This window comes from Mangifera indica, chromosome 4 (genome assembly GCF_011075055.1).
Source record: "Mangifera indica cultivar Alphonso chromosome 4, CATAS_Mindica_2.1, whole genome shotgun sequence".
NCBI classification, from domain to species: Eukaryota; Viridiplantae; Streptophyta; class Magnoliopsida; order Sapindales; family Anacardiaceae; genus Mangifera; species Mangifera indica.
The window spans coordinates 14758729-14774730 of NC_058140.1; the positions used below are offsets into that span (position 1 = coordinate 14758729).

The 16002-nt window shown below is 34.7% G+C and overlaps 2 protein-coding genes across 6 annotated transcripts in view; both read right to left on the reverse strand.

The window, feature by feature from the left end:
- Positions 1-48: 48 nt before the first annotated feature.
- LOC123214938 lies at positions 49-2880 on the reverse strand. The gene is made up of 4 exons (XM_044634965.1): positions 2422-2880; positions 2047-2276; positions 623-730; positions 49-315 (listed from the first exon to the last, which is right to left on the reverse strand). The coding sequence occupies exons 1-4, from the start codon at positions 2615-2617 to the stop codon at positions 193-195; spliced, it is 657 nt and encodes a 218-aa protein (XP_044490900.1). The 5' UTR covers positions 2618-2880; the 3' UTR covers positions 49-192.
- Positions 2881-3190: 310 nt separating this feature from the next.
- Positions 3191-16002, reverse strand: part of LOC123214498 (serine/threonine-protein kinase TOR-like) — a 41179-nt gene continuing 28367 nt past the window's right edge. For 4 of the 5 annotated variants that reach the window (XM_044634293.1, XM_044634292.1, XM_044634295.1 and 1 more), the window contains 22 exons: positions 15040-15108; positions 14802-14912; positions 14514-14654; positions 14282-14410; positions 13767-13932; positions 13481-13695; positions 11349-11555; positions 10080-10193; positions 9803-10006; positions 9440-9520; positions 8015-8089; positions 7871-7937; positions 7619-7779; positions 7311-7484; positions 7042-7170; positions 6855-6938; positions 6047-6108; positions 5898-5970; positions 5662-5796; positions 4882-5055; positions 4537-4802; positions 4192-4434 (listed from right to left, as the gene is read on the reverse strand). In XM_044634293.1, the coding sequence (XP_044490228.1) occupies positions 4416-4434; positions 4537-4802; positions 4882-5055; positions 5662-5796; positions 5898-5970; positions 6047-6108; positions 6855-6938; positions 7042-7170; positions 7311-7484; positions 7619-7779; positions 7871-7937; positions 8015-8089; positions 9440-9520; positions 9803-10006; positions 10080-10193; positions 11349-11555; positions 13481-13695; positions 13767-13932; positions 14282-14410; positions 14514-14654; positions 14802-14912; positions 15040-15108 (2856 nt within the window). In that variant the 3' untranslated portion in view covers positions 4192-4415. Of the gene's footprint in view, positions 3743-3833; positions 4168-4191; positions 4435-4536; positions 4803-4881; positions 5056-5661; positions 5797-5897; positions 5971-6046; positions 6109-6854; positions 6939-7041; positions 7171-7310; positions 7485-7618; positions 7780-7870; positions 7938-8014; positions 8090-9439; positions 9521-9802; positions 10007-10079; positions 10194-11348; positions 11556-13480; positions 13696-13766; positions 13933-14281; positions 14411-14513; positions 14655-14801; positions 14913-15039; positions 15109-16002 lie in introns of those variants that run through there. The other variant, XR_006501844.1, reaches the window with a different exon arrangement.

The window sequence follows — 16002 nt, forward strand, 5'->3', positions numbered from 1 at the left end:
GATTAGCCAGCAGGATAATAAGTAATAACAAGTCTGCAGCATGGAAAATGGAGAAAAGAGAGAAAGCATCAAATTGATGAGAAAAGTTGCTATTTACTTAGATTTACACTGAAAGAATTAACAAAAGCAAAAGAAAATATGGTACAGACCTATAATTAAAGTTTAAGAACGAGTAGGTGAAACATTTAGACTTCAATTTATACGAGGGGCAATTTGAGATATTCTTTCATCTTCCAACAGTGCATACGGATCAACATATTGCGGTGGAGAAATAGGGGTTTCAGTTCCATCATGAACAAAGGTTGGTCCAAAATACTGCCAACAGAAAATAAGTGAACCAGTCAATGTTCATCTTTTCAACACAGAAAAACCAAATTACGTTTATTCACTGTAAAGTTTTTTTGAAGATATTATCATGCATACAACTCAAGTTTTAGATCTAAACATTGTCAAAAGATATTCCTTGTAACAATGATTCGAATAATGTTGCCTGAGATTTAGCATTTTGCTTCAGTTATCAAACTCCTGGTTTTATTCTAGTTCGAACAAACATCATGTGGGTTCAATTGAGAAACATCTATCTAGCGTCTAGCTAATCTTTAGACAAATAAAGAGAGCTTACTAAATAGAGAGCAGAAAAAGATGCCACAGTTATCAGGATCAATGGCCAAAATCCCAAGAAAAATGTTCCACCAAGTCTTAGCAAGAGTTTAGCCCGGGGAATCAATCCCTGAAAGATGTAGAAATGTAAGTCCATTATGCACACACAAGCCAACAAAACTAAAGGAGTTAAGATCCCACTACATCTATTTTTTATTTATTTAACAACAAAGGTCATGACAAAAATTGGACCAACAAGCAAATTGAGACTCCTTGAACATAGACCATTGAAATCTAAGTAGATCAAACTGAATACAGTTTATTTATATGAGCATAAATAAACTTATTAAACTAACATAAACAACAATTCCGCAAAATAATCAAAGGAAACTAACTATACAGAAGCCTTGCCATGTAATTTACCTTCAACAGGAGAAAAAAATCTGTTCCTTTTCTCATTATACTAATGTGTTAATGGATCCAGACAGAGTGAAATTTCTAAATGAACTTCCAAAAAAGCAATGATGTTTCTCATGCTCCAAAAAGGTTTTATGCAACTTGTTTCAATATATTCTTAAAACAAAAATATTCCAAAAGCAATATCTGTTTGGGACCCAGCTTATGCAATGGATGCATATGCAAATAACCGACGTGAGTGCCTCTACATTTCAGTAAGGAATAAAGTCCCCGAGAATCATAAATAGAAAAGTCAGTCTTAGTCAATTGATAACTCACCTGTAATTTCATGCTTTTTTCAACGTCAGAGGCTCAAATATTGTAGTTAGAGTCTGTGAGGAGACTATCATCTTCTAAATAGTATTCTTTATAGACTAAAATATATAAAACAGGGAAACCAGTGATCAAAGGCCGGTCAGGTAAGAGTGTTAAAAATGGTCATTCACCCACCTCTGTTTCTCAATCTTCTAAGCAAATATTCTACTTGTCTATTCTCTCCAACTGTTTTTTTAATGTGGCCTACCTTAAAGATGTGTTGGGCTGCTTAATCTCAGGAATCAAAAGATTTTCAAACATTTCATGCTGCAAATGGATGGATCAAGACCTAACTGTCTTCAAATGATTAATAGAAAATTGAAAATACAAGTTTCTAGAATAATTATTCTCTGAACTCAAGCAATGTCTTTTTAAACTAAATTTCCATGCTCCCCTTCTGGCTTCTGGTAATTAGGATATTTGTGAGAAATTTTCAGTGTGACACTTTAAATTAGTAACCATCTGAGAAGAAAAAGAAAAATCATGAATCATGTGACCAAAGTGGTAAATAAAAAACAGATTTTTTTAATGATAACAAAGATACATCAGTCTTTGTGAGTTTCATGTCTGAAATATAAACATGCAAAACATGACCTAGTTCTAACACAGTTTACTAGGAAGAATCAATTTAGAAAATTCTACATAAATCAATAAATAAGGAAAAAGAATGTCAACCTCAAGGCCTTCACTATTCAATGCCATGGAGCGCTCCCTTTGATTAGATAGGCTTTTATCTAATTCAGCTGAGACTGTATTTCTTTTTGAGAAACTTCTGTCTCCTTCCCTCAATTTTGTCTCTTCATTCAATCCATAATCTATCCTCTTTGTGTCCTCAAGCAATGAAGTTGGTGTCATGCCCCTTCTCTTCAGTTCCTTGATAAATAATGACTCTGGGGGCTCTTCACCTGGAAAACATATTCCGTGAGGCCAAAAAAAAGTTGCATAACGAAAAGCGGTAAACAGAGAAAAAAATATAATTATAAATTAAAAAAAAAGCATTAATTACTATAAAATAAAAATAATAAATAAAATGAACATTAAACGACTTGCCGTTGGTTTGATTATTATCTCCGTCTTGAACACCACAACAAACCCTAAACTTTCCGCCGACGGAGCCCCTCAAACAATTATAGCTTCTAAACCGGACTTTTCCGGAAGAATCTGATTTTCCGGGAAAATTAGAGTGAGAAACAGAAACAGGAGTAAACAAAGTGGATTTCAGAATCTGTAGAGAAGCGGCAGCCATTTCTTAATTGCTATCGTTGCCTTCTCGCATCAATTAGAGCAGATTTTCATACTCACAGAATTCAAAATTTTATTTTAAGAAAAGACAAAAACAATTTTTCAGCGGTGAGAGTGAAGTACGTTCTAGAGGTGGCGAGAGGTGGGTGATTGTTTTCTGGTGTCACCCAGTTGGTGCATGTTAGTTTAGGAGGATAGAAAATGAATAAACAGCGCCAAAGATGACGTGGGAAGTTTGTGGCTAGAAGTTCGCCGCTGGACAGAATGAGAAGAATGATGACGTGAACAGAATGAAAAATTACTGAATTTTGTAATATAATAAAAAAGTGATATTCTGATTTAAATTATTATTATTATTAGATTATTACTGAGTTAATGGCAATAATCTCACTCAAATATAATAAAATAATTACAATATCTGTAATGGTTACATTTTGAATATTAAAAATAAGTTTTAAAAGGATAACTAGATCAAAATCTGATAAATCTATCATTAACAAGTAAAACGTGTGTGAAATGTTAAAATTCAATTAAAATAATTTATAAAAAATATATATTTTTCTTTGATAATGAAGAATTTCACTTAACTGAACTGTTCCATTGAAATTAAATCAATTATATCAAATATAATAAATTTAGATCTAGTAATTGAGTTCCGAAAAATATTGTCCCCTCATTAGCTGCCAATATTGGGGTTTGTCAAGACAATGAATTTGAAGTGGGTGGAGTATACGTATACGGTGAGGTCGACAAATCTTAAATTACTGATAAAATCCGCATATACAGCTAAAATTTTGGTAAGTAAAGTGAGGTATGTGTCATTTAGTAGTGGGCTCATATACTAAATTGAAACTTCTAGGATTCAATTTCTGCACGAATATTGGCTGTTGAAAATTCTGCTCCTCCACTTGAAAGCAACCAAACATAAGGCATGTTTCACGTTCATCATTGCCGTGAGGATTCCGAAGATGAGAAATATGCCTTGTCTTTTCATGCAACTTGCATTCCCTAGGTTGAATAAAACTGCGCTTCAAACTCCTTAAACAATGGTCTTCACTTGGATTGATTGAAATGCTGTTCAAGAAACATAAGCTGGAGTTAAATTCGACACCACCAAAACATAATCACCCTGTTTAGACGAGTGTGACAGATATATCAGGATGTGAACATCTGCATAAACATAGTTACTAATTTAGTGCACAAAATCCAACATCATTTACTAGATGCGAATTGAACTGCTAATTCCATGCCTTTTTCCAGTGTTCATCTGGTGACAATATCTTTCTTTCAGGGGCCATGCTTTCATACAGTTCCCATTGGACCAACAACTGCCGCAGTGATCTACTAGATCCTCGTAGACTTATCAGCAGTTTTCATGAGGGCGTTTGAGGTGAGAGCGTGGGAGCAGAATGACACCGACGCCATTACTGTATAATTGTATTATCTATGCGTTGGATTCTTTTAACGGATAACAGAAAGGTGATTAGTAAATAGGTCCTTCAGCAAACGAAATGAGTCAATTGCCACCAATTGTAGATAAAAATGGTTCCAACCCTGACACAAAATCAGACAGGCCCATTAAGATAAGTTATGTCGTTATATACGACAATGCAAATTGAATTTACTACTGTCATCTCCTTTTTCCCATAGATTCATACGGATAACATTTTCTTCTTTGCTCGGCAGCTTGATCTATTTACATAGATTACGACACTATATTTATTTTCTCTACAAATGGAAGGAACTATGATTATATGCTACGGACATTACATTTACAATATATATTACTGCCTTGCCTGCAATCACCAGAAAGGGCACCACCTGCAACAAACAAAAGATTAGTGTTTAACAAGTCTAATCTTGTATAATGTGGACCAATTTAACTAATGAGGTTTATGAAAAACCGGAATTGCAGTATCCTACCCAACATAGTTTTGGCACAAGTTTTCATGTGACATAGCTTGGCAAATAAGCTTCTGGACTTGCAGTTTAACACTTAGACCATGCTCAACCTCATGGTTATCTCCAGAAATTAAGGTGCTAGGGTCTACCGGATGTTGCATAGAACTGGTATGCAATGGTGAGGATGAAGAAAAATCACGCCCTGTAAGTTTATGACTCATCCTAGCCATCACAACCACTGCTCGCTCGTTTAAAACCTCATTAGCATCACCAAGTTGATTCACAGCCTACATATGGATAACAATGTAAGTACAAATTCTGGAATGACACTCCATAAACAATTATGTTTAGGGTATAACATAAAACCTGAAGGAGTTCTCTTTCACGTACACCCCGTTGAGGGTGAGCGAGCTCTCTATTAGGAGCAGATTCTTCAGTATTTACTACGGCAGGGGCATGAGTATTTCCAAACACTGACATTTGTGGTACTTCATTGAAATTGAAGAGACGCCAATTAATGAGAGGATCGTGAACAAAGGCCTGAAAACAAGAGAAACCAAGTATCAGCTTCTTCAGTTTTTATATCCAAGATCATTTGATTAGAAGCTTTAATGAAAATTGATCTCTTTCTTATATAAAAGAGAAACATCAAAATATAGAACTGTATCTCTCAATAAAAAATAAAAATCTAGCTTGTATATCAATTACCAGAAAGAAATATAAATAAACAAGATTTCTAATTTTCCTTCCAACCTAACATACTGAATATATAATGTTCCCTATTTCAACATGCTTTAAACTTACAAATTTGTTCCAATTTTATGTATGGCTCTTAGGGATTTAGCAGTGGAATTTAAGGGTAGACATTACTATATTAAAGTGCAGGGTAACTTTTATTTGAATATTTTTTTAAACCTAATATTGGACAAATTTCTCAATTACTCATTTAATTCAGTTAAATACTTGCCGATTTAGCAATGTCGAAAGCAATGTGGGTATTTTTCTTTTCTTTTTAAATACTTTAATTAATTCTATTGTTAGATTAAAATAAATAAACAGTTTGGAGTTTTTATCTTGCTATAAGTCAAATATTCTAATTTATTGCAACCCTAAAGTAGAAATATAACATAATGAAGTAATCAATACCTCCATCATAGCCATAACACTATCCTTATTTGATCGAAGAACTTGCATTACATTTTCACATGTTGTGCGGAAATTGCCTTCAATACCACTAACCTCCATGGCTTTTACAAGCATTCTAGTCAAGCGAAATGGAACCTACAAAATATTAACAACAAAGTTATCATATCTCAATTATACAACAGCCATTCAATGTTAAGAAAGCAAATTGAGTGCCGCATCTATTGTTTGGAATATACCTTTTCAGGGAACTTTTCACGGTTCATTGAAGCTTCAAAGCAATCCCCAAAATCAATGTGCAAAATCTTCCCGCTGGAAACATCACACATATAAGAGACCTCAAAGTTTTAGTTATAGTTACTACTACTTTCTTTCAATCAAAACATACCTATACCGGTGTAACATAAGATTACTTGGGTGTCGATCTCCTAAACCAAGAAGATATCCAACCTGAAACAAATAACTCTCTTTTGTATAAAATTTTTGCATTAACATGAAAAAAAAAAACAAGATCTGCTTGCATCCAATAACAGGTCAGTCCCAGCCAGCCTCAAGACGGATAAGCAAGGAATATGAGATTTACTAGAAAGTATCAGATTAAAGGTTTCAGATCTCTACAAGCACAAAGATCTTTGATTCCTTTTCAAGTTTCTCCCCCTCATGCTTCCTCACAAATTCTTTGATGATGTTTTAAAAACTTAATGAAGTAGCAATTGTACTATTTTGATAAGTGCTACAACCCTTAAAAAGAAATCGGTCTTACTCCAGATGTATCCTAAAAAGTCAAGACTTTAATTAGCTTGTTACCCAGATCACTCCAGATGGTGTATGATATACACATAAAACAGATAGGACCGCAATCAGCAAATCTCCAGGGGTAGGGCCCAAACAAACTCCAAAGTGGCACAGGTTAAAACCATAAACCATTATGAACAGTTATTAGCCAAAAATGCATTAACTTGATGTCAGTATTACAAAGAAAGTTTGCGCAATTTAACACAGCACCATGTAACGTCAATTCCCTCATTTTTTCAGTTTTTAAGCCCTTTTTTTGTCATTGCAGGTACCATCAAAGTTGCAAACAGCTTATTGTATGGGATTCATATTATTCAAGGGAGAGGTAGCCAAAGTAAAAGAGTATAAATTTCCAACCTCACAAACATGAGAAAAAGAAGAAATGAGAAGCAAACACTTACCATGCTCATGACTGCTAAGCTTCTGGTATAATTTGTTCTCCTCTCTAACCATACCTCTGAGGTGCGACTTTTTAACCAAAGAACCTGAAAAAACACAGATTATAATTCCTTGAAATAATGCATCTCCAGTGAAAGATGAATGAGTAACACAAAGAACGATATATCACAATTCCATAAGAATACATACCCTAGCCAGGTCATTGCCCTCTGTATTGTGTAGAGCATATTCAAATACTTCCACTTTAGCAATAAGGGGCAAATGGTCATAATCTGGAGCAAAACCTAGCATGTATTTGTGCTCTTGGTTTAATGTGATCTGCAACCATGAAGATAACATTAAATGGATGCAGTTGCCATCAAAACTCCTTCCACCCACTGAATCACAACTGGGCATGCAGTAGAAAATCTTTTGCCTTCATTTGGCCAAAATAAAATATATAATGAATTTTGTCAAACCTTTCTTGCATCCCGATACTCTCGAATAAGATAGTGCAGAGTGTCACAATTTGGGACCCATCCAATTAACCCACTATTTGGAGATAAAGGAATGACAGCATATCGTTGAATAGATAAATCCTTCTCTGCGGTCTTTCTAGAATTTTCCAACAATGTATTCACCAAACCAAAAAGCTGAAAAAAAATTTGAATGTCAATTTAGACATCAGAAACAATAAATGCCTCAGAATCCAGATTCCCAAACCAAGAGGCATGCCAGCACATTGTTCTAGTACAAAATGAACAGAGAAGTTGAAATGAGAGAGTACCTGCATGACCCGCTCATCTTGGCGTAAATCTTCATGTCCCTTCAGCAAGAAGGCATAATCTTCACCATCACTCCCATGAATTGTCAATTTACGTGGTCGCTGTTTAGATGTTATGACAATGAGCTGGGTTGCAAATGATGCAATTGTTACCACCGGTGAATCTGAAATTAAAGTAAAAAAAGAATGTCAATTATTGCGGGGCACACATGATTTAGAACCAAAACAATTCTGGGAATATAAATTCAATTTTGCCTGCACGATATGTTCCGGGAACAGCGAGCTCCAATTTACGGCATTCCAGTAATTCAGGAGAAACAGACTGTTTTTCACATACATAGAGGATAGTTAGTGGTATAACACTGACTTGAGTTATAAATAAACATAAAGCATTCTTACCTGAAGGTCCAGGGTAGTAAGACTTTGAAGCTGTTTGTCTATCCTTCTGAAAACATGATAATAAAGATCCCATGCCTGGTCAAGAAAACAATTGAAATCCTTAGCAGCCCAGTGTTTAGTAATACACTGGTGTAAACCGAAAGCTAAACCACCTAAGTGCTAATTTTGCCCAGTTTACACTCAGATAAACAACAAAAGAGACAAGTTGGTAATTTATTTCTCGATTCTCAAGTACCCAAAAACAGATTTAGAGTTCAGGAAGCAGAAACATAACTTAGTGCGGAAAATTCTACATAGCCGGTTGGTTAAGAATAATCGAGCTAAAGAGTTTAATATCTCTAGGGCTTTATCCCTACCTGTTATAGGGTTCTCTTCGAAAAGTATAAGCCTTAGGAGGCAGTAAGACTAGTGTTTTGTGGAGCTATGGAAATATTTTGGGTCTTGTAGCTGGAAGAAAACAATAATTTGTTGTGGAGAACAGGTTTCTTCTTTGTGGGCTGCAGCTTTAAGCCTGTTTACAGGCATCTATTTCCTTAGAATATAAGGAAGTCTCACTTTCTTCATTCATCAAAATTAGGAAGCTTCAATTGCAAAACAGTAAAGCATTTCCATTTACATTTCCAGTTTATGACCTATGGTCACTTATATACTGAGAGTTGGCAATACTTATATTTTGGTATAAAATTTGGGGTCCCTTCACTGTTTTTGGCCATGCTATCCTTTTAGGGGTTAGCATGTCATTGTGTATTTTCTATCTGAATCAAACATGCATACTCTTTTGTTTCCTAGGCAAAAAAAAAAATTGTGGAAATTAAGCCAACATAGAATAGCATATAGATTAAATTATCATACAAACTTAAAGATCAAAGCAAGACATGAAGTTTGAGAGCAATTGCATTGGCATGTAAAATTTGTAACACTTATCGAAAAAGGCACATGCAAGCACATTGAATGACTCAGTGCTTTCTGATTAACTCACAAGTTTCTGATCAATCATTCACCCCTCACATATGAAGAAACATACAGACAACTTTTCAAAAAATATTATACAGAATCCTAAAACTAGTAACTCAAGTAAAATAGATTATTCAAATTGAGGGGTATGACCTTGATAATAGTTCACAAGCAGCACTGGCTAAATCGCAACCTAGCAATTCTAATTGAGGCTTTAAAAAGCACCAAGATGAAGATGGTCAACACTATTTTGGCATAAAAAAAAAATTGATAAATCAGCACTGAAATATCATTACACAAACACCAAAAAGGCGAGTGTAGAGATCAAAACACATTTTCTTTCTATCCTCATAATCTTTTTTTCATATTTCTACATCAGAGAATACTTGCAGAAAAACACAAACATAATAGGTGACCACTTACAATCCCCTGAAAAAAATCCACAACTTTCACAAAAATCTTTTTTAATACCTGAGTAAGCTCAGCATCTTTTCCAGTTTTCTTATAGTTAATGCAGCATTCGCGGGCCTCCAACAATTCACGATGGTATGCCTGAATTAACAAGAAGATATAATGATTAGAGAAAGTAAATAAAAATATGGTATCTTAAGACAGCCAAATATTGCACAGGAGAAATAGCTTTGGTTTGGTATCCGATTATACATGGTCAGCTTCACAACCCAGCACTCATAATTATATAAATCCTAAAGCAAAATTCCAGATGATTTTGTTATATAAGTTTCACATGTTTGTAAATTGGATACACCCCAATGAACTCAACATGCATTGTCATAATTGACAAAAATTGGCACTGATGCAAAAATTAAATATAACCTCAATAAATCCTCTCTCTTTTATAGAGGTATTATCCTTGACAGCCTCTTCCTCGAGCATATCATGCAATGGCTCCAACACTTTCAGCATCCCCTCTACATTATGTTCACCAAAATATAAACGGCTAGCTTCTTCCAGTGCTTCATGCCACATTTCATGCCAAAGTATTGCAACTCTGATTAGCTCCCTTGATACAAGTTGTGCCTGCATGCAAAGACAATTTATAAGATAGAAAGTAATAAAGAAGAGACAAATCGATATAAGTTAATTATATGACCTGATCCACAAGCAAACCACTATGCTGCCTGACTTTGTCAACCACTTCTTGTGCAGCAGCTCTACGTAAAGTACTTATTGACTTGCATGCCACTAAAAGAGGGTACATAAGAGCCTGAGAAAGCAGTTCACTTCAGCCATGGCAGACGCCAAGTTATCAAGGTAAATATAATTCAAGCAACATAAAAGTTGATAACCAACCACAGATAAGATAAATGCTAACAGTATTACAATTACACAACTTAAAATTAAACTTAAGAAAACTTTAAGACCTTTGAAGGATTCTCCTCCCCCATAAGGAAAAAAATCCATTGTTTCCTCCAGCAACCCAAAGTACTAAAGCAATTATGTACCATTTGAACAACAGAGCTCAAAACTAATCAAGACAAGAACCCAGCCAAGTAGCATTCTCCACTCAAAAGAAAAATAATCAAATAATAGATCCTGTAATTACCTTCAAGCAAACCATTCCCAGTGGCTCTCCTTGGAATTGAATTTAGCTAAATTTTCTTATGAAAAAATCTAACACTAACCAATTTAATCCACGTAACATTAACTAAACATACAACACATTAGACTCTAACCAATCTCAACCTACCATTAGCTAAAATTCTTAAAGAAGTAAGATCTACAATGTAGAACTTCACAGACTTCAGGTACCATGCAACTTGCAAGGCACTAAATTTAAATCAGCTTCACATTTTATCCTCATTTCCTAGACATGTCTGACAGCTCCTCTAAATTATGTGCTACCACTGGTTACCTAAAAAAAAAATTCATTAATCCAGATTCGATATTGATTCTTAAGTACATTCTTTTGGAATTATGCGTGGATTATACAGTAAAACATTTGCCACAAAATTGGCAGCAGCTTGTTTCTTTGACACTACCTTCTCATGGATTAAATCAGAGTGACAAGGAGACACCACATAGATACCAAAGCCGGTGTATACACCACAATAAAAAATCACTATACTAAAAAACCACCTACTTTAAAAAGAGAAAGACACTGTCACTTCATAAAATTTGTAATCCACCTCAGGAGTGCATAGATACTATAGACAAAAAAGGCAGCAAAAATCAGACTACACACTATAAGTACATAATAAGTGCTTTTGGGATAGTTAAATACTTCCAATAGTAATGGTTATATGAGTACATTAAATTAAAAAGAGATAATCCTTACAAGATTTCAACACATCTTGCATCCCTTCATCACTACCATGAACATCCTAAAGTAAGGTTTCATGACAGACCATCAGAAACAAACCTGAGGATGACTTTGGCCTATTCGCACCAAAAGTGATTGTATCAGTTCTCTCACAGCATGGTTATTTGAATGTATCCTGGCAATTATTTGAGGTAAAACAACCAGCCATGTGTTGATATTAACATGTGCAAATCCTTTCTGCAGAGCTATTTGAACATCAGCAGTAGCTCCATGGTTGAACCACAACGTGAGAAGACGAAGAATATCCTATAAGCAAATGGTAAGAAACAATTAAAAGCATTCTAGAGCCTTTTACCTAGCAAAAAATAAAGGGTTGCATCCAACAGTGCATGTAAAGATAAAATAATCCTTACTATAAAGCATTGGCAATAAAACTTCCTTGACTACCATTTATAATAGGTGCAAACAAGCCAAGCTAAGCACTTGGTCTATCAGTCTTGGCTTAAATAAAAATAAACAAAGCACAAACCTTGAGATCGAAAATGCAGACACAAACTCTGTTAATAAAAGCTCATGCACAAATGAGCTAGGCCAACAGATCCAATAATTGAATTATATTAAATATTCAGATATGTATTTGGATCTACCCCAAGGAGATAGTCCAATAAGTTCAATTTTCTGGGATCCAGTGGCAAAAAGAACTGAGAAATAGACTTGGGAGATGGAGAAAGCCTTTCTATCTAAAGAAGGAAGAATTACTTCGATTGACTCAGTTTTAGGAGCAATCCCGATCTATTTTTATGTCCTTGTTTCTGGTCCCTGAAGGCACAGCTATGAGGATTCAAAAGAACATGAGAGATTTTTATAAAAAGTTCTGGGGATGATAATGATTCTCATCTAACAGCATGGAGTAATATAGCAAGAATTACTCCGCTTGGACTTGGAAATTTGGAGTAAAGAAATAAGCTCTTTATCATATCGGTTGTGGAGATATCCTTTAGAAAAGGAATCCTTTTAACACAAATTCATTAAAGGTAAGTATGGCAACCAAGCAAAATGGATGGGATTCAAATGTAATTTCCTGCAATTCTCTTAGAGGCCCTTGGAAAGCAATATCTAAGGAGTAATGTAAGTTCATTGATCACATCAATCTTAGAAAGGCTAATAGAAAGACTACCACTTTTGGGAAGATATATGGAATGACAATAAACCACTGTATGAATTTCTCACCAGGTTATATAGACAATGCAGAAGGACGAATGTTTCTATTCAAGAAACTATTGCTTCTTCCACTAATCTCAGCTGGGATTGAAGTTTCAACACTGATACAAATCTTAATGACAAAGTAATTAGAAGACTTTCATAGATGAAGTGAATTCTACTTCAAGTTTTCATTGACGAAACAAAAGATGACAAATGGTGTAGAAGCTGGTGAGATGAGGGAATTACTCTTGCAAATCTTATGCTACAATTTTATGCAAAGAAAATCACCACGATACTTTCAAGCAATTCATTTTGAATTGGAAGGCTAAAGTCCCACCTATATTTCAATTTTTCACTTGGAACTTGGCTCATGATAGACTAAGTACTGAAGAAATTTGCTTATCGAGAAGGTTTTTTTCCCCAAAGAGAGGAAAGAAAGCCAAGACCCTGTTGAGTTGTATTGTTTTTGCAATCCTTTGGGTGATTTGGAAAGAAATGCACACATTTCTAGAGAGAAATGAGTGAAGATGTTACCTATCTGTGGGATAGGATTCGGTTCTTAGCATCCCTTTTGGCCTTGAGTGTCTAAGCATTTTCACAATTCTTAACTTTTATTTGTTCATCTCTGTTAGGATGGGAGTAATAGATTTATTTGGCCTTGGGGATTTTGTATAGATTGATTCTTATCTATATCAACAGCTTGTGGCTTTTAAAGAGTCTGTTGAGGGTGTCTGGTCCATTGCTATAACTCATTTTTATCATCAACAGATGTATTTTGTTTCCCAAAAACATAACATCTTTTTATTGCATTTAACATATATCATGGACATACAAGTATTATTTGAGTTTGAGCTCAATAAGTTAACCAACACCAAATAAAAGCTCAATCTCTATTCGCTTAGTCTTGCAGATTTTTTATTTACCAAGGCAAGCTCAAACAGGTCAATAAAGTTTATTTCTGAAAGACCAAATGATCAATGAAGAAAACGAAGTATTCATACAAACTTTGGAAAGTGAAATATCATTACCTGTAAACTATCATCGACACCTTTAGCATGTGCTGCACATGCTATGGAATGAAAATATCCATTAACTGCTGCAACAACATATTGTGAAGCAAACGAAGGGTATCCTCTAATGGTATAATGAGACATCACTGCTGTATTAAATAATGCCCATGTATGCCAGGCTTTCCCCCATTTTGCTGCAAACTGAGTGGCATTCCTGAAAGCAGCTCGAATTTCTACAACAGAAATAAAAGATCAAAAGCATTCACAGTAAAAAACAACTTATTAGGTTTAAGTGGTCAATTACCTGGTATAGATTCATCATCCAATCCTGGAGAAAGGGCCCATTGCCAAGTTCCAAGTCTACGATATACACGGGCAACAAAGGGAACAGTTGTAGCAGTACCACCGGCTAAACCAGTTGCAGCAACTGGATGAATATGTGGGGCATTTGAAAGTTCCATAGCCAAATTCTACAACAGCAGTTTTGCAGCCAAAAAGTATGAAACATGACAATTAACATATGATATGAGTAGGTATAATGCTAGAAGAAAAGAAGTGCATATCAATCGTAGTCTTCCATTTATGCTATTGAAGTGGTAATAGCGTACTGCTGAATACATTGGCTTGCAAGCATTTATACAAACCGAGAGACATCTATATTTTCTTAAGAAAATACAATAAAATTAATTTAAATATGAACAAGAACTCCAGTAAATAAAGGTCAAAACAGACAAAAGATCAGATACTAGTGTACAGCTATTCCTTCAAACAGGCAAAGAAATTCAGAAAATTTAGATACTACCAAAGAGGAAGTTATACCTGCAGCCTAACAAATGCTTCCTTTCGCTTCAGATCATCCCCAAGTGCCCACTGATATTTTAAGTATCCCAGCATTACTTGAGGAGGCCCATGATACCGCATGTTTTCAGGAGATGTTTCAGGGTCATACTAAATACACAATTCAAAATTCAAATTGAATTACTCAGTAGGGAAATGAATGAAAACATTGTAAATAAAAATCTCGCGGGTTAAAAAATGCATGTTATCTGACCAGTAAGAGTTTGACCAAAGTAGATCTAGCCTGACTAACTCGGCCATTTTTCCGACAAAGAGAAGCAAACTTGAGCCAAGTGTCAATGTCTTCAGTGGGTGGTAGAACAAGAGCTCTAACAGCCAAGAGTGCTTGCCAGACCTAGACAATCAAGCAAAAGAAAGATTGGTGGGAATCAATGCAATTATTATTCACAAATACAGCTTTTGGCAATTATATCAACTGTACATTGTTCAAGAGCAAAGGGAAGAAAAAAGAAAGATACAGAACCAGAACTGTAAAGCATACCTCAACATTACGTTTTGCTCCTTGTATACGCTCAGTCCACATATTGCGGATTATAGCCCGCCGCCCTTCAGCAACAGGATTTCCCACAGGAAGCGTACAGTAATCAATTACCTGTGTAAACCATCCCAATCCATATGTTACAACTTATATGTGCAATCCAAGCTTGGAAAAATGATTGCTACATTAGCAAGAGAAATATCCCCTCTTTGTCCACAGGAGAAAAAGAAAGTTTACAGACCTCCTCTAGTTCTGATAGCTGCTGAACACGGACCATATTGCTATAGGCACGTTCATAGCTTTCCAAAACCTAAACAAGAGAAAATACTTAGACTACATATCACCCAAAAAAGAAAATGTAAGAATAGAGAGATAATGCTTTAAAGCCTCTTATATGGTCACTCACACAGTGTATATACAACTAGAGAAGGATATACAAGTATATAGCACTGGATAATGATATATAAGTATATAAATCACCAGATGATAATATAAAATCAAATTTTAACAATAAAATTAGAATTTTTAGCACCAAGTAGGAGGGGAGTGACAATTTATGATGACCTTATTTAACAAGTGAAATTCCATATACAAGCAAAGCACTCCAAATATTAAAATCATCAAGTCAAAAGCAAACCTCTGGCATATATGTTAGTAACTATTTATGTAAGCGTGTGGTTTTCTATGACTTTTGACAAATTTCAGGCGAGGTAACTGTCCCAATATATATTCATACAAATTGAATGATAAAATTAATGTTATTATTCTTCAAGAATAATCTTGGTTAATATACAATTTGTTGAAATCTGTTGAAATATGTTATTTCCTAAAGTATAGTTTTGTTATGTTTTTATTTCCTAAAGTTTAGGGATTTTAATTATTTATAAGTTTCCTATTCTAGGTAGGAGATTGATTCTCTAATTAAGTTAGGAGATATACTTTCTAATTATAGGCTAATACTAGTTGTATATATGTTGGTGAGTTTTGTACAGGAAATTGTGTGAAATATATTTTTTCTCCATATTTCTTTATAGTATCAAAGCCAATTCCGGCTATATTCATCATTGTTTTTTCTGGCAATATTTATCTCTGTTACTTCCTCCGATAAAAACTACATCTCTGGCAATAAATTAGGTTCAGAAATGTCAAAATTTGGAATTGCTTTGAATGTCAATTCTGAAGGTTCATCCTCTGGAGGAAGTAC